At 38.7% G+C, this 12,370-nt stretch overlaps 1 protein-coding gene across 1 annotated transcript; it reads left to right on the top strand.

The window, feature by feature from the left end:
• Positions 1-529: 529 nt before the first annotated feature.
• LOC130176877 (high affinity choline transporter 1-like) lies at positions 530-9,249 on the top strand. The gene is made up of 9 exons (XM_056388277.1): positions 530-907; positions 3,613-3,802; positions 3,933-4,046; positions 5,672-5,827; positions 5,938-6,086; positions 6,265-6,411; positions 7,108-7,261; positions 7,659-7,876; positions 7,985-9,249. The coding sequence occupies exons 2-9, from the start codon at positions 3,619-3,621 to the stop codon at positions 8,498-8,500; spliced, it is 1,638 nt and encodes a 545-aa protein (XP_056244252.1). The 5' UTR covers positions 530-907; positions 3,613-3,618; the 3' UTR covers positions 8,501-9,249.
• The last annotated feature ends 3,121 nt before the right edge of the window (positions 9,250-12,370 follow it).

Here is a 12,370-nt window from a genome sequence, read left to right as displayed (position 1 = left end):
CTTATGCTATATGACAGTGAAAATGGTCCTGTTAAGTTGTCCATTTACAGGTTTTATAAATTATTATACATTACTTGGTCTGGAATGATAAGTAACCAGTTATGTATAATGTTAACTGATGTTAGCAAACTTAGGATCGTTATTAGTGTAACTGTGACCTTACTGAGTCAATTCAATATAGACATAGAGGTTAATTTTATTATTATAAAGCTACTCCTGCGGTATCATTATAGTCTATTATGTACATCACTTATGCATTAGCCAAGTATAAGTGCTCGATCGTGTTACCTTTCGGGCATCATGTGTCAACAGTGAAAAACATCTAAGCATAGTATAGGGGGTAAAGTGGATATGACGGTGTTTTGGTGGTGATGACCACGTGTGTTTGCCCTGTCACGGGCTAAAACATAATCACGTAAGTACAATTTACAAACACACACACACACACACACAGAGAGAGAGAGAGAGAGACACACACACACATACACACACCCACACACACACTCACACACTGTATTCTCTATCATAGATAACGCACACTGGAGTGATGGTTTCTCTTTTATCACGGCCTCCTGTTCAGGAGGCGTTCAAGTGAAAACGTTTCAACTGCACCGGTTTGCAACGTTTCACAACAGAATTTAAAATCTGTCGCACTTTCAGCTCCCTTTCCGGGGTACGTGCCATCTAAATATTGAATGTAGCAGGAGCTACAAACTGCTTGCAAGAACACGTCCAATACATAGTCGCTGCTGTGTAAAAACGTTTCTGTACGTTTTGACAGCGTTGAACGCGACTCGGGGAGTCACGTTTCAGAGGGAGACAACAATAGGGAAGAAGTGACCAGCGAGTCAGTACCTCACCGGAGGCGGCAGATGTATCGGAGAAAGGACGTCGGCTCTCCTCAAAGGTACAAATACACTAGCCACTGCACTGGAATACAATTATAATCTCATCTTTAATCTTTTGTTGTCGGCAGGCTGAATAACACATCATGGTCTCTGTATCATTAAAATTATTTGAATTGGATTCATTCAATTCATTTTATTATGTTTATACTTGGGTAATTTTAACCATTTATAGTGGTTAAAACATAACGTTAGCTAAATGCGGGCTACTACCGGGGTCTAGCACGCACCTGCCTGCTAATTTCATCCTGACTGTGAGAACAGGCGCAGACATCTGAACCTGTCTGCACCGGATAAAACCAATATTGAACATATTTATAACCATATCGATAACAAATTATCCGTAGCTACTGATAATTTCCTGTTTTGAAGAATCTGTGGCGTCTCCCCTTCTAATCGTTAATGTATTCATTGTTACAGGCTAACGTTATTTATGAGAGGAGATGTTGTATAAATGACCTATGTTTGATAGTCCTCGTGCCCAGATGATGGAGAAATTCGTATGTGAAGACTTCCTCAAGATTTTGTGGTTGTTTTGGGTTAATTTTAAGGCATTTACGCGTTAATTTGTTGTGATAGAGGAATTAACGCTAGACCGCAATCCTAAAGTCCGTTTTTCGCAGATACGGAAATATTTAAAGACTCGTAACCTGTTCTATCTCTGCACATTGAGGGAGAAAACTGCCTAAGGCAATATGTTCAGTGTGGTCTTAATCAGTGGTGGAATGTAGTCTGCATACAGTAACTTAATCGTTGGCTATTTCTAATTTATTCGAGTATTTACTTTTTTTTACGGATAGTCTACTACATTTATAGAGGAAATACAGAACTTTTTTTTTAATCCGCTAAATTTATTTAACAACTATAGCTATATCGCTAATGTTACATACAAAACATGTTAATCTTATGAAATCTAATGTGTTATTCTTTTCCGCCATACACTGAAAAGGATATCAAGTAAAATAGCTCCACCCCTGAACAATTCAGTAATCAAACGGCACGTACACAATAATACATAGGTAATGATCCAATATTTGTGTGGTATAAGTGAAAGTGGTTTTAATTTCTGCCTGTATAATAATACTTTTACCTCAGATACTCAAAGTGGTATATGTTTAATGTTCTACTTTAAATATCCATAGAATTACTTTATACAAGATTATTTCTAACATTGTTGTATCTAAATAACCATTTATTTGGCCCACTGCAGTGAAAGCACCCTGATTTAACTGGTGTTAAATCTACCAAAATGTTAGAAAATACATCTCAATAGCTTAGTGTAACTCAGGGGGAGAAACTAGGATCAATAAATTATGACAGGTTTAATGAGGGGTTTTACTGAGATTGGTACAGATTATACCATTGCAGAAGCTCTTGAGCATATTTTATAATGACAAACCCTTATGGTGTTTGTACACTCTCTCAAATAAAATTAAATATTAGACCAACTATTGTTTATAAAGAGAGAGCATATAACGCATTACAGTTTAACTCACTAATTTAAGAGGATGCAATGGGAGTGAAAGATTTAAGCAAGGTAAATAGAATTGCAACTAACTGACTTTGCTGATAACATTTCAAACTATCTAGATTTTTCACAGTTAACTGCTCAGCAATGTTTTCTACAAGTCTACAAGAACAAGTAGTTCTTTCAAGGAAATTCTTCTGGAAATAAACAACTGGTGAACTCAAACTAAAATGTCTCAGAGCTTTATTCCCTACAATTAGTGCTAGATTACATCGCTCTTTCCAGGAAACTGCCAATGAATTTACAAGGAAATTGAAGACCCATAATTTAAAATAAACAATTTGAAATAAGTCTATTTCCCAACATGAAGTTTTAAAAACAGTTTGAAAGCCACAGTGCTAGGAAAACAGCTCTGGTGGAGAAAAACTGATTCAGGTGGAAAAATACTGGATCTAAAAATACTTGAACCAGCCTTAAGAAACGTGTGCGGTTTAAAGTGAAAAATCCAAACTCCCTGCGGGTTGCTAAAGCACAAATTCCTTGAAAAAACACTGAGGACATGAGATCAGGGTCCTCAAAGGTTGCCTGGCTACATGCTTTTTATCTATGTGGAGCATCCCTGGGTGATACCCCCTGTTGATCAGCTATTTGTGTGTTGTGGGTCTCAGGCTTATATTCTCAGGCAAGATAACGGAGGTTATCACTTTGGATTACTCTTCCACATGAGGTTTTACATCCCTGATATGACAGTCTTATTCAGTCGGGATTGCTCCCAGAAGTTAAGTGCTTATTCTGTTAATGTTAGTTTAAATGTAAAAGGTTATGATACCGCCCTGTTTTTTACAAATGAGAGCCAGAGTACATTAAGGCTTTGCTGACACTTGTTTGGCATCCTAGAGAAAGTTATACTGGCAGTGATTGTACTACAATATATGTGTACTGTATAGCGGATGGGTGGGAGATGCCTTGTCAGTGCCTATTTACAGCCTGTGAAAGTCAAGTTCAGACTAGTTGCCTCAAAAGGTCTTATCGCCCTAATGACGTGGTGCTTCCTGGAGATGACGAAAGACAATGGCAGTAACTCTCATTGGGGGTTGTGGCACAGCCCCATTGTTAAACCTCTGACTCATGTTAAACTTGCAACAGCTGCTTTTTTGTTTTTAAATTTGTGCACTTATTGTGTTTTATATGACACACTGTCTGTCAGTGCAATTGATGGACTGTGCATTGTGTAACCAGACAATCATGGCAGTGGATGTCCCTGGACTGGTGGCCGTTGTGGTTTTTTATCTTGTCATCCTGGTAATTGGGATCTGGGCATCTCGAAAATCCAAGAAAGTGGAGAAGACATGTGCTGGAAGCAAGAGTGAAGTTACCATTGTTGGTGGCCGCAACATCAGTGTCCTGGTTGGGGTTTTCACCATGACAGGTAGAAGCTTTCTTTTCATGTCTGTCATGTATCAGTGGTTGACATGTGGTCCTTAATGTGTGTATCCTAAGCTCCTTTCTGTCTGTTTTCTTACTCCAGTCTTCACTTGTTGTCTTTGCCTCCCTTTCAGCAACATGGGTTGGCGGAGGCTATATTATGGGAACTGCTGAAGCTGTTTATTCTCCTTCTCAAGGTCTCATTTGGGCAATGGGGCCTCCTGCCTATCTTATCAATTTTCTTCTGGGTAAGTAACAGAAACAAATGAAACCTCAGCATAATGGCATATAACAGAGGAAGAGGTCATCGTTATTACATAAACTTACAAATGACAAACATGATTAGTATACTCCTCCAAAAAATCTATCTGACATTTTATCTTCTTGTTTTGGGTAAGTAGTAGCACCCTGGTGTTGTATTTTCAGCCGTGCATACTCAAGTGTCACAGGATGTGACACATACACATGTGCTTTTGAGTGTGTGGGTGTGTCATAGTTTTTGGCTCTTCAACAATAGTTTAGTCAAAACGTTACCATTAGTTGTGTATAAAAAATTTACGAGGCATACACTCTTATTAGTTCATCAGAAATGCACATTGTCTCAACACATCTGATGACCACGGTTCCCACACACACGGAACTTTGAGGCAGTGACGTGTCTTTGAGGCAACCTCAAATGACAACTGAAATGAAAGAATCATGGCAGACAGAAAGCATGTGCAGATAACCAAAGAGACAGTAAAAACAGAACTGAGAGCTGAGTTTAGTTTTGAATATGTTTGAAGACTAATACCGCAACTGCACACAATGCTGCTCAAGACTTCAGACTTATCTGAAGATCCGTCACAAAAAAGATCTGATAAAGCACATGTCAGCTCATGTTTGACCTATGATGTAGCAATTTTTTTTTACGGAGATACAGCAGCCATGGTGATTCTGCATTCAGCAGAAGTACACCTAAAGCAAAGCACAGGATTTTATCCTTTCATGCTATTTACCTGCTTACCTTTCTATAGTGGTGTTGTGGCTTTTCACTTATCCCAGCATGCACTGGACAAGATACAGGCTACACCCAAAGATGAGACCCAGTTGAAATGGATGTGTGTCAAGCAAGAGCTACTTTAGATTCTTCCCATATTGGAATAAACAAAGTTTCACAAATTATATGCAAAATATAGTCCATTAAAATCATTTTATTACTGAAGAAAGAAGCCACAGTTTTGTTTCCTGTTGTTGCACCCAACTGTAGCACAGAACTGTATGTGAATCTACAAGACTAATGAAAGTTTCCACAGAAGTATTGTTCCAAAGTGTTTTTCATTATTGAATACATTTTCCTCAAAGTTATGTTTGAGGAAGTGTGTTTGGCATGTAAAAGAGAGAAATGTTAGGATGCACGTGCAAGTTACTGCACTTGTATTGCACTCGTTCAGGTTAGCAGCAGAAAATATAAAGCATCAGATAATATAACCATGACTGTGATTTCTTCTAGCCAGTGAATGGTATACAATGTACACTAAGCTAACATCTGGCAATAAAAAACAAGCACATCTCCTAAAAACAACATACAATTTTACTGAACTAAGAAGTGTATGTGCATTATAAGAGAGATTCAGTTTTGTATCACAGAGGATTAAGAAAAACTGTGAATCTGCAACCAGTGAATTGTTGCTGCCCTTGCTTAAAAAAGTTCATTTTTAAATTATAATAAAATTTATGAATTAAAACTGTTGCTGTTTGTTGTTGTTTGTTGTCTTTTTCAAACTCTTTTGACAAATTAATTAATTGATTAACTGTTTCATCTTAAGCTTTAGATGATTTTTTATGATAGAGCAGTTGTTTTATTTATTTTTTGTTTACTCTGTATCTGAAGGAGGGTTGTTTTTCGCGAAACCAATGAGGTCAAAGCGCTACGTGACCATGTTGGACCCTTTTCAGCATCGCTATGGCAACATGTTCACTGCAACACTACTGCTTCCTGCGTTGGTCAGTGATATTTTGTGGGTTGCCTGCATCCTTGCTGCTCTAGGTAAGTAACACTTTTCACACAAGTCTTTGTGGCTTTATTTGGCAAAATTTAACATGAAATCATCACATTACATTTTTGATCTCTGATTGAGTTTTCTGTGTAATATCCAGGAGGAACGATGAGCATAATTCTTGGGTTGTCGTCCGCCCTCTCCATCATTATCTCAGCGGCTGTCTCCATCATCTATACATTCCTAGGGGGTCTCTACTCCGTTGCATATACTGATATCATCCAGCTTTCCTTCATCTTTTTCAGCATGGTGAGAAACAGAGGATGCTCAGAGGAATGTGGAGAAGAGAGGGAGGGTGGAGGGACGGCAACAGAAATAATGGGACTTCATTGAGATAGATAAATACATTCATTAAGAAATTTAAGTAATGAATTGATGGCTTGTCCTCAGTTATGCTATAATTGCTGTTTTTTCTTCTCTGTTTCAGTGGCTCTGTATTCCTTTTTTGTTACTCAGTCCTGCAGTCACTGAGAACCCTCAAATGGCCCTTCTCAACCAAACAAATGGCAACTCATGGACAGGAGAGCTGGAGCTGGCGGATGCAGGAAAATGGGCAGATGAGATGCTGTTATTGGTTAGATTTCAAAATTTTATTTTGTATCAGTGTGTGTAATGGAGTTAGGTGACTGAAGCACCACATAGTGGATATCTAGTATAAGCTCAGGAAAACCTGTAATTCATCATTGGAGCTGTTCAGTCATGGCAAATTCTGGACAAAATACCGAAATGTTAAAAAAGCATGTCTGTCAGAGTTGTTTATGTGCAACAACATAGTCAGCATTTGACCGTATGACTTGTTATGACCCCTGTGACTTTGTCTGATGTCTTTGTACCTGTAAGGTACAAGGTAATGCTGAAAATGAATGGCATGGTATTAAATGTGTAAATGTAAATACCAGAAGTTAAACCAGCTGGGGTGCCCCTAGTTAAGAGACCTTTTTCCCAAAAGACATTTTGACTTATCACAGTAGTGTGAGTGTTATGAATAACACTCACACTACTGTTAAGTGTTACGAATAACAATGATGGCTCTGTTCTATTCAAGAGCCCCAGTAAGCCATGACAGTGTGACAATGAGCCAGCATGAACCACACCAGGACCCTGAATCTGAAACAGCTAAAGGGAACTCAGACATTATACTGACAAATATAATACACCCATTATTATTCATGTAATTAGATAAATCTGTGTTTGACCGGATAAACCGTCTGCTGTGAACTGCATGAATTTTTAAGCTGTGCTTTTTTGTGCCTGCATGTGTATCTTGTAGGCTTTAGGGGGACTGGCCTATCAAGCTCTATACCAGAGGATCCTCTCCGCGTCCTCCTCGGCTCAGGCCCAGGTCACCTGTTTTGCTGCTGCTGGGACAGTTTTTATTATGGGAATCCCCTCTGTGGTCATCGGAGCAGTGGCTGCCTCTGCAGGTACACATGAATGTAAACCCTCAGATACAGTGCGTTCGTAGGTTCAGTTAGACAGCATGTTCTAACAGTTGGAACCCACTACCATGATAAATGGCATGGGGTGATATAACCTGGGTTGCATTTGCATACGTGTGTGTGAAAAGTTCCCGTGAGCATTTGCATAACTGGTTACTGTTAGCATATCATACTAATTATGGTGGGGCATAATGTATATCTATTTTCAGACATTTTTCTTCCTTCTCCCCAGTGCTTGATTTTTTATTTTAATTTGTTTGACACCATAAGCATAATCTTAAAACACTTCTTCCCCTCCCAATATTTCTTTTCCTCTCGCACCTGTCTGTCTCTATCTCTACCTCTTTATCTCTTTTCCTCTCTTCCTCTCCTTTTCTCAAAGACTGGAACCAGACAGCGTATGGTCTACCCCCTCCTTATGAACGAGGGGAGGCAGGGAAGATCCTGCCACTGGCCCTGCGCTACCTCACACCCACCTGGGTCTCAGTGTTAGGCATTGGTTCTGTGGCTGCAGCAGTTATGTCCTCCATGGACTCTGTGCTGCTGTCCTCAGCATCCATGTTTACACAAAACATTTACAAGACAACATTGAGGAAGCAGGTGTGTGTGTGTGTATGAGTGTGTGTGTGCGTGTGCGTGTGTGTTTAGTTCAGTATTAAGCAAAGAAACTCAATTTTTATCGTCCCTTTTCTCTCTCTCTTCCTGCAGGCCTCAGAACGGGAGCTGCAGCGGGTGATCCGTGTTAGCGTGCTGCTTGTGGGCCTGGCGGGAACAGGCCTGGCCTTCGGTGACGACAGTGTGTTCGCTTTCTGGCTGGTAAGCGGGGACCTCCTCTACTGCGTGATCTTCCCACAGCTCATCTGTGTGCTCCACTTCCGCTATGCTAATACCTACGGTGCTATTAGCGGCTACGTGGTTGGGCTGCTGCTGCGTGGGCTGAGTGGGGAGCCATTGCTCGGGATCCCTCCTGTTCTGCTGTATCCCGGCTGGAGGGAGGAGAACAGCGTTATCACACAGTACTTTCCCTACAGGACTCTGGCCATGCTTTCTTCTGTGATATGTATTATTACAGTGTCCTGGCTGGTGGACCTAGGCTTCTGTCACCAATTCATTCCTGAGTCCTGGGATTTACTGGGGGTTTTTGAAGACAAAACAGAAGCAGAGGAAGATGAGGTACCTTCTCCTCGGGAGAAAAAGAACAGTATTCTTAATACAAAATTCTAAGCTCAAATTCAATACAGCCTCAGCTAAAGTATACCCAAACCTTTTTTATGCAAATACCAACCCTCTTCTCTGCACAGACTCTTTATGCACAATTTTACACGTACTGTATACTACACGTGTTTAATACTGATTTATATATACTTTACGTGCACCAAACTCTGACCAGCAGTATGTTGAGGCAGTCGAAAAATGGTGTCTCCATTTAACAGAACAGGATTAATTATGAAGACCTCAAAAATGGTGTCTCTATTTAACAGAACAAGATTAATTATGAAGACCTCAAAATTCTGATCTTAATGTCAGGATTCAATTTCTTTTCCCATGGTGGTAATCCTCCTGAAATAAACCGCTTTCCTTAGTTCTTTATCATAGGTAACAAACATTTTCTTAGATTCTCCAATCAAACCTTGTCATTTAAACTATACGCAGATAATGTTATTTAACTTGTGTGATCATTCACCATTGTCATACGTTTAAGACGTTTAATAGTTTTTCCTCTTTGTATTTAATAAGCATTCAGGGGACAAATCTTGAGTGCAATTGGAAGTGCAATACTTGAGACATTGAAGTTGAGTGTTCCAAATATTCTAGCACGAGGTGCCTGTTGGTATAAGTGTTCACCAGTATTTTATGTTTTAAAGGGATCATAATTGAAAGACCATCAAGATATAGAATTACATATAGAATTATTATTTTTTAGATGTTTTGTGATTGCAAGTGTTCATTAAAAAAAAGATATATGTCTCTGATCTTTGCATCTGATGGAATCTGTGTCTTTCTGTGCTTGTGTTTGAAAGAGAGAGAAAAGAGACGAACGATGGTACCTGAGCACTAGCTACATACTGTAAATGAGTAGAGTGCCACGGCTTTTGCTGCTTTACAAGTATTTGCCCTTGTTCACTTGATGAAATGAATTTATGCTTCAATAATATTTTAACATACTGTACAGTATAACTGCAGTGCAGCATTTGCAGCAGCAGAGGGCGGCACCGAATCACTGAAAGAACCTCAACAGTCACCAGAGTGAATCTCACGAGGTGGTAACCCCCCCCCCAAAAAAAAAAAACGAAAAAGGAAAAAAACAAAAAAACAAAATCCACAAAACTGCTGTGTGAAAATAAAAAAAGAAAGAAAGAAAAGAAAAAAAAAGAAAAATGGCGCCACTGAATTGGCGTCCGTTTTTAACCACGAGGGGAGATGCTGTTCTGTTTCTTGGACTTGCTTGAATGTTCACTACACCTCAACAACATGCCAGAAGACTTTCAAGCACAGTTCTCATTGACCGATGACTTTATAGCGCAAATGTGAGTATTACCTAAACCAACTTGAACGAAAGTAATTGTTTTATTTACACCACAGAAATTATATCTAAAATACCGCGTATTCGCTGCATTTACACTCTTAATATTTATTAGATTTCAGTAATTAAACTTCAAAAGCATTAAATGTGAGTAAACAAATAACAGGACTCGTTTGAATTAATATAATGCTTTTCTGATATATTTTTTGGTAACATTTGAAAATGCAATTAGGCTCATTTGAGGAACGAACGTCTCAACATTTCTTAAGTGTATTTTAAACTCACTAATATTTACTAGTGTAGAGAAGGTCGTTGAACTCACCAAGTCATTTATCTAATTTAGGAATGATGGATTATTTATGTCAGAATCATAAAACCGACTTAATATCCCGATGGAAATGTTGAATTCATAATGACAAACTTGAAAGTCGTTTTTATTATAAAATGGTGAGAGAAAAATACTTTCCAATAAATATTTATGCGAGTTTCAAAAATAATGTGATAACACGACTTCGTAGGCTAAAAATCATCTGAAATGAAAAGATTAAGGAATTTCTGATTATCATCCCTCGCTAAATGGCCAACGATGTGATTTTTGACAGTGACATTATGAACCTGCATCCGGGATCAAACGCGCTTCAGAATGAATAGCGACGCCCATTGCACACTGCGCTGTCTCTGCTGCATGTATGGGATGAATGAACGATAAAGGCAGTGCTGCCGGTCCCCTCTTGAACAAAGCTCCATGTCAGATTTTACTCGGGGCCTGTGACGATGGTGTTGAGTGTAACCTATGGTACAGCTCCAGTGCACAAAATAGACTTCATGGTATGGGAGGTTTGACCGTAGTTCTATTCACTCTAGAGCAATATAGATTTTTAGTGTTGCTATTATCTTCTGCAAAATACTGGAGAAATTTAGTAGTAATAGTTACTTTATAGTTAAAATAATGATAGATTTCCATTTGTTGTTGCCATTAAATTAAAAGAATGATGATCCCTATAGATTATGTTACATTTTCTGCCTTTGCAACTGTACAAGTCCCAATCTGAGATCATGTCCAAGCTGATTTTATTTCCGACAAAGATGTCAGTGATTTGCAACAAGATATATATACAGTTTTAGAAGTAATAAACATTAAAGGTCAACTCTTTGCTACTTTTGCATGAAGAATAGAGGCACAGTCGGCCCAGAAACATACAAGTCACATACACACACAGTATGAAATAAGCAGTTGAACACAAAGTCATTTTCATCATCTACAACCACCTGCTTTTACAAAAGAAATCCAACGATGGTCAGATTGATGCCCCCCCCCCCCCCCCCCCCCCCCCCAGGTAAACTGAAGATAAACAGCAAAATTATTTCAATCATGTTTATTCGTTAAAAGCAATCGTTCCATGTTTTGTTCCCTCCTGAACTCGGTATCTGTGTCTCACATGAACATAAAATCTATCACAGTTCCGTTCAAACTGAATTGTTATTGAATATTTTTTTTCTTGTTGATTTATTTATTTTTGACATTTCTGTCAAAATAAAAATTTCTTAAACAAGCTCATTTGAAAAGACAATGCCTAAATGCTGCGGACAACAATTCAAGTCCAAATTCACTGTAATCATGTAGCCTACCTCTCAGACACAAAGTTATTCAGTCAACACTGAACGGCCTTGGAAGAAACTTCGTGGATTCATGGATTTTACCAACAATGTTATATTTTACCTCAACAATAACTTCCTACAGCAGAACAGGGTGTAACATCTCTCCATCTTTGTGTGAAACACCTCTGTCCTCACAAGCTGGAACCTCTCAAGCTTAAACCTTAAGAAGATTTTTGGAAAGCTGGAGTCCCAGAAACCAAACAGAATACCAGTAATGCACAGATCTGTTTGTCAGTGATTGGTGGATATTTTAATTAAAACACAGATCTGTGTAAGATTGTGAGCTGTGTAATGTAAACTAAAATATGAATGTTATGACAACTACATTTTGACACAGAGCCCCTTCTACAAGATCTCAGTATTAGTTAAGCCCTACAAAGTATACCCCAATCTGACCATTTCAGTTACTGCTTCACAGTCATGGTGCCTTAGGGGCCCCACATCACTTAAGACAATGCATATTAGAATTTAGGTTTCTAATTTTCTACTAGGGGCCAGTTTCACATTTGCCATTTATTTACATACAGATCACAACATGGCATTTGATTCATAATCGACTGTCACTAATTGTCACAAATTTCAAATGTAAATTTGCGAGTCTTTCCAAATGTGTCAGAATTAATGTTGCAAATTGGGCCCAAGGTAATCTTGTGACCCCTTGTGGGGAGTCCCGTCTGTCATGTTGAGAACCACTGATTTAATAAATGTAACTAACTGTGTTAGGAGATACAGACAAAATTGTGATCAACTTTACAGCCATCCCTGTCTCTTCCCCCAAATACTAAGAAATTGTCAGTAGTCTAACAATTGGAACTAATGATACATGATATAAAGAACATCTCTGCTCCAGACATGGGATCCATCCCGGCAAAATTCAAATTTGTTTGCCTCTGCTATTGACAGTAGGTTAT

Source organism: Seriola aureovittata, chromosome 10, assembly GCF_021018895.1.
Source record: "Seriola aureovittata isolate HTS-2021-v1 ecotype China chromosome 10, ASM2101889v1, whole genome shotgun sequence".
Classification (NCBI taxonomy): Eukaryota; Metazoa; Chordata; class Actinopteri; order Carangiformes; family Carangidae; genus Seriola; species Seriola aureovittata.
This window is presented reverse-complemented; position numbering and strand designations above follow the sequence as displayed.

What these genes read in the sequence shown, in the direction of transcription:
- LOC130176877 (XM_056388277.1), top strand. Translation starts at nt 3,619, where the DNA reads ATGGCAGTGGATGTCCCTGGACTGGTGGCCGTTGTGGTTTTTTATCTT. An exon ending in TGGGGTTTTCACCATGACAG is followed by an intron (nt 3,803 to 3,932) that starts GTAGAAGCTTTC and finishes CCTCCCTTTCAG; the next exon opens with CAACATGGGTTGGCGGAGGC. An exon ending in AGACAACATTGAGGAAGCAG is followed by an intron (nt 7,877 to 7,984) that starts GTGTGTGTGTGT and finishes CTCTTCCTGCAG; the next exon opens with GCCTCAGAACGGGAGCTGCA.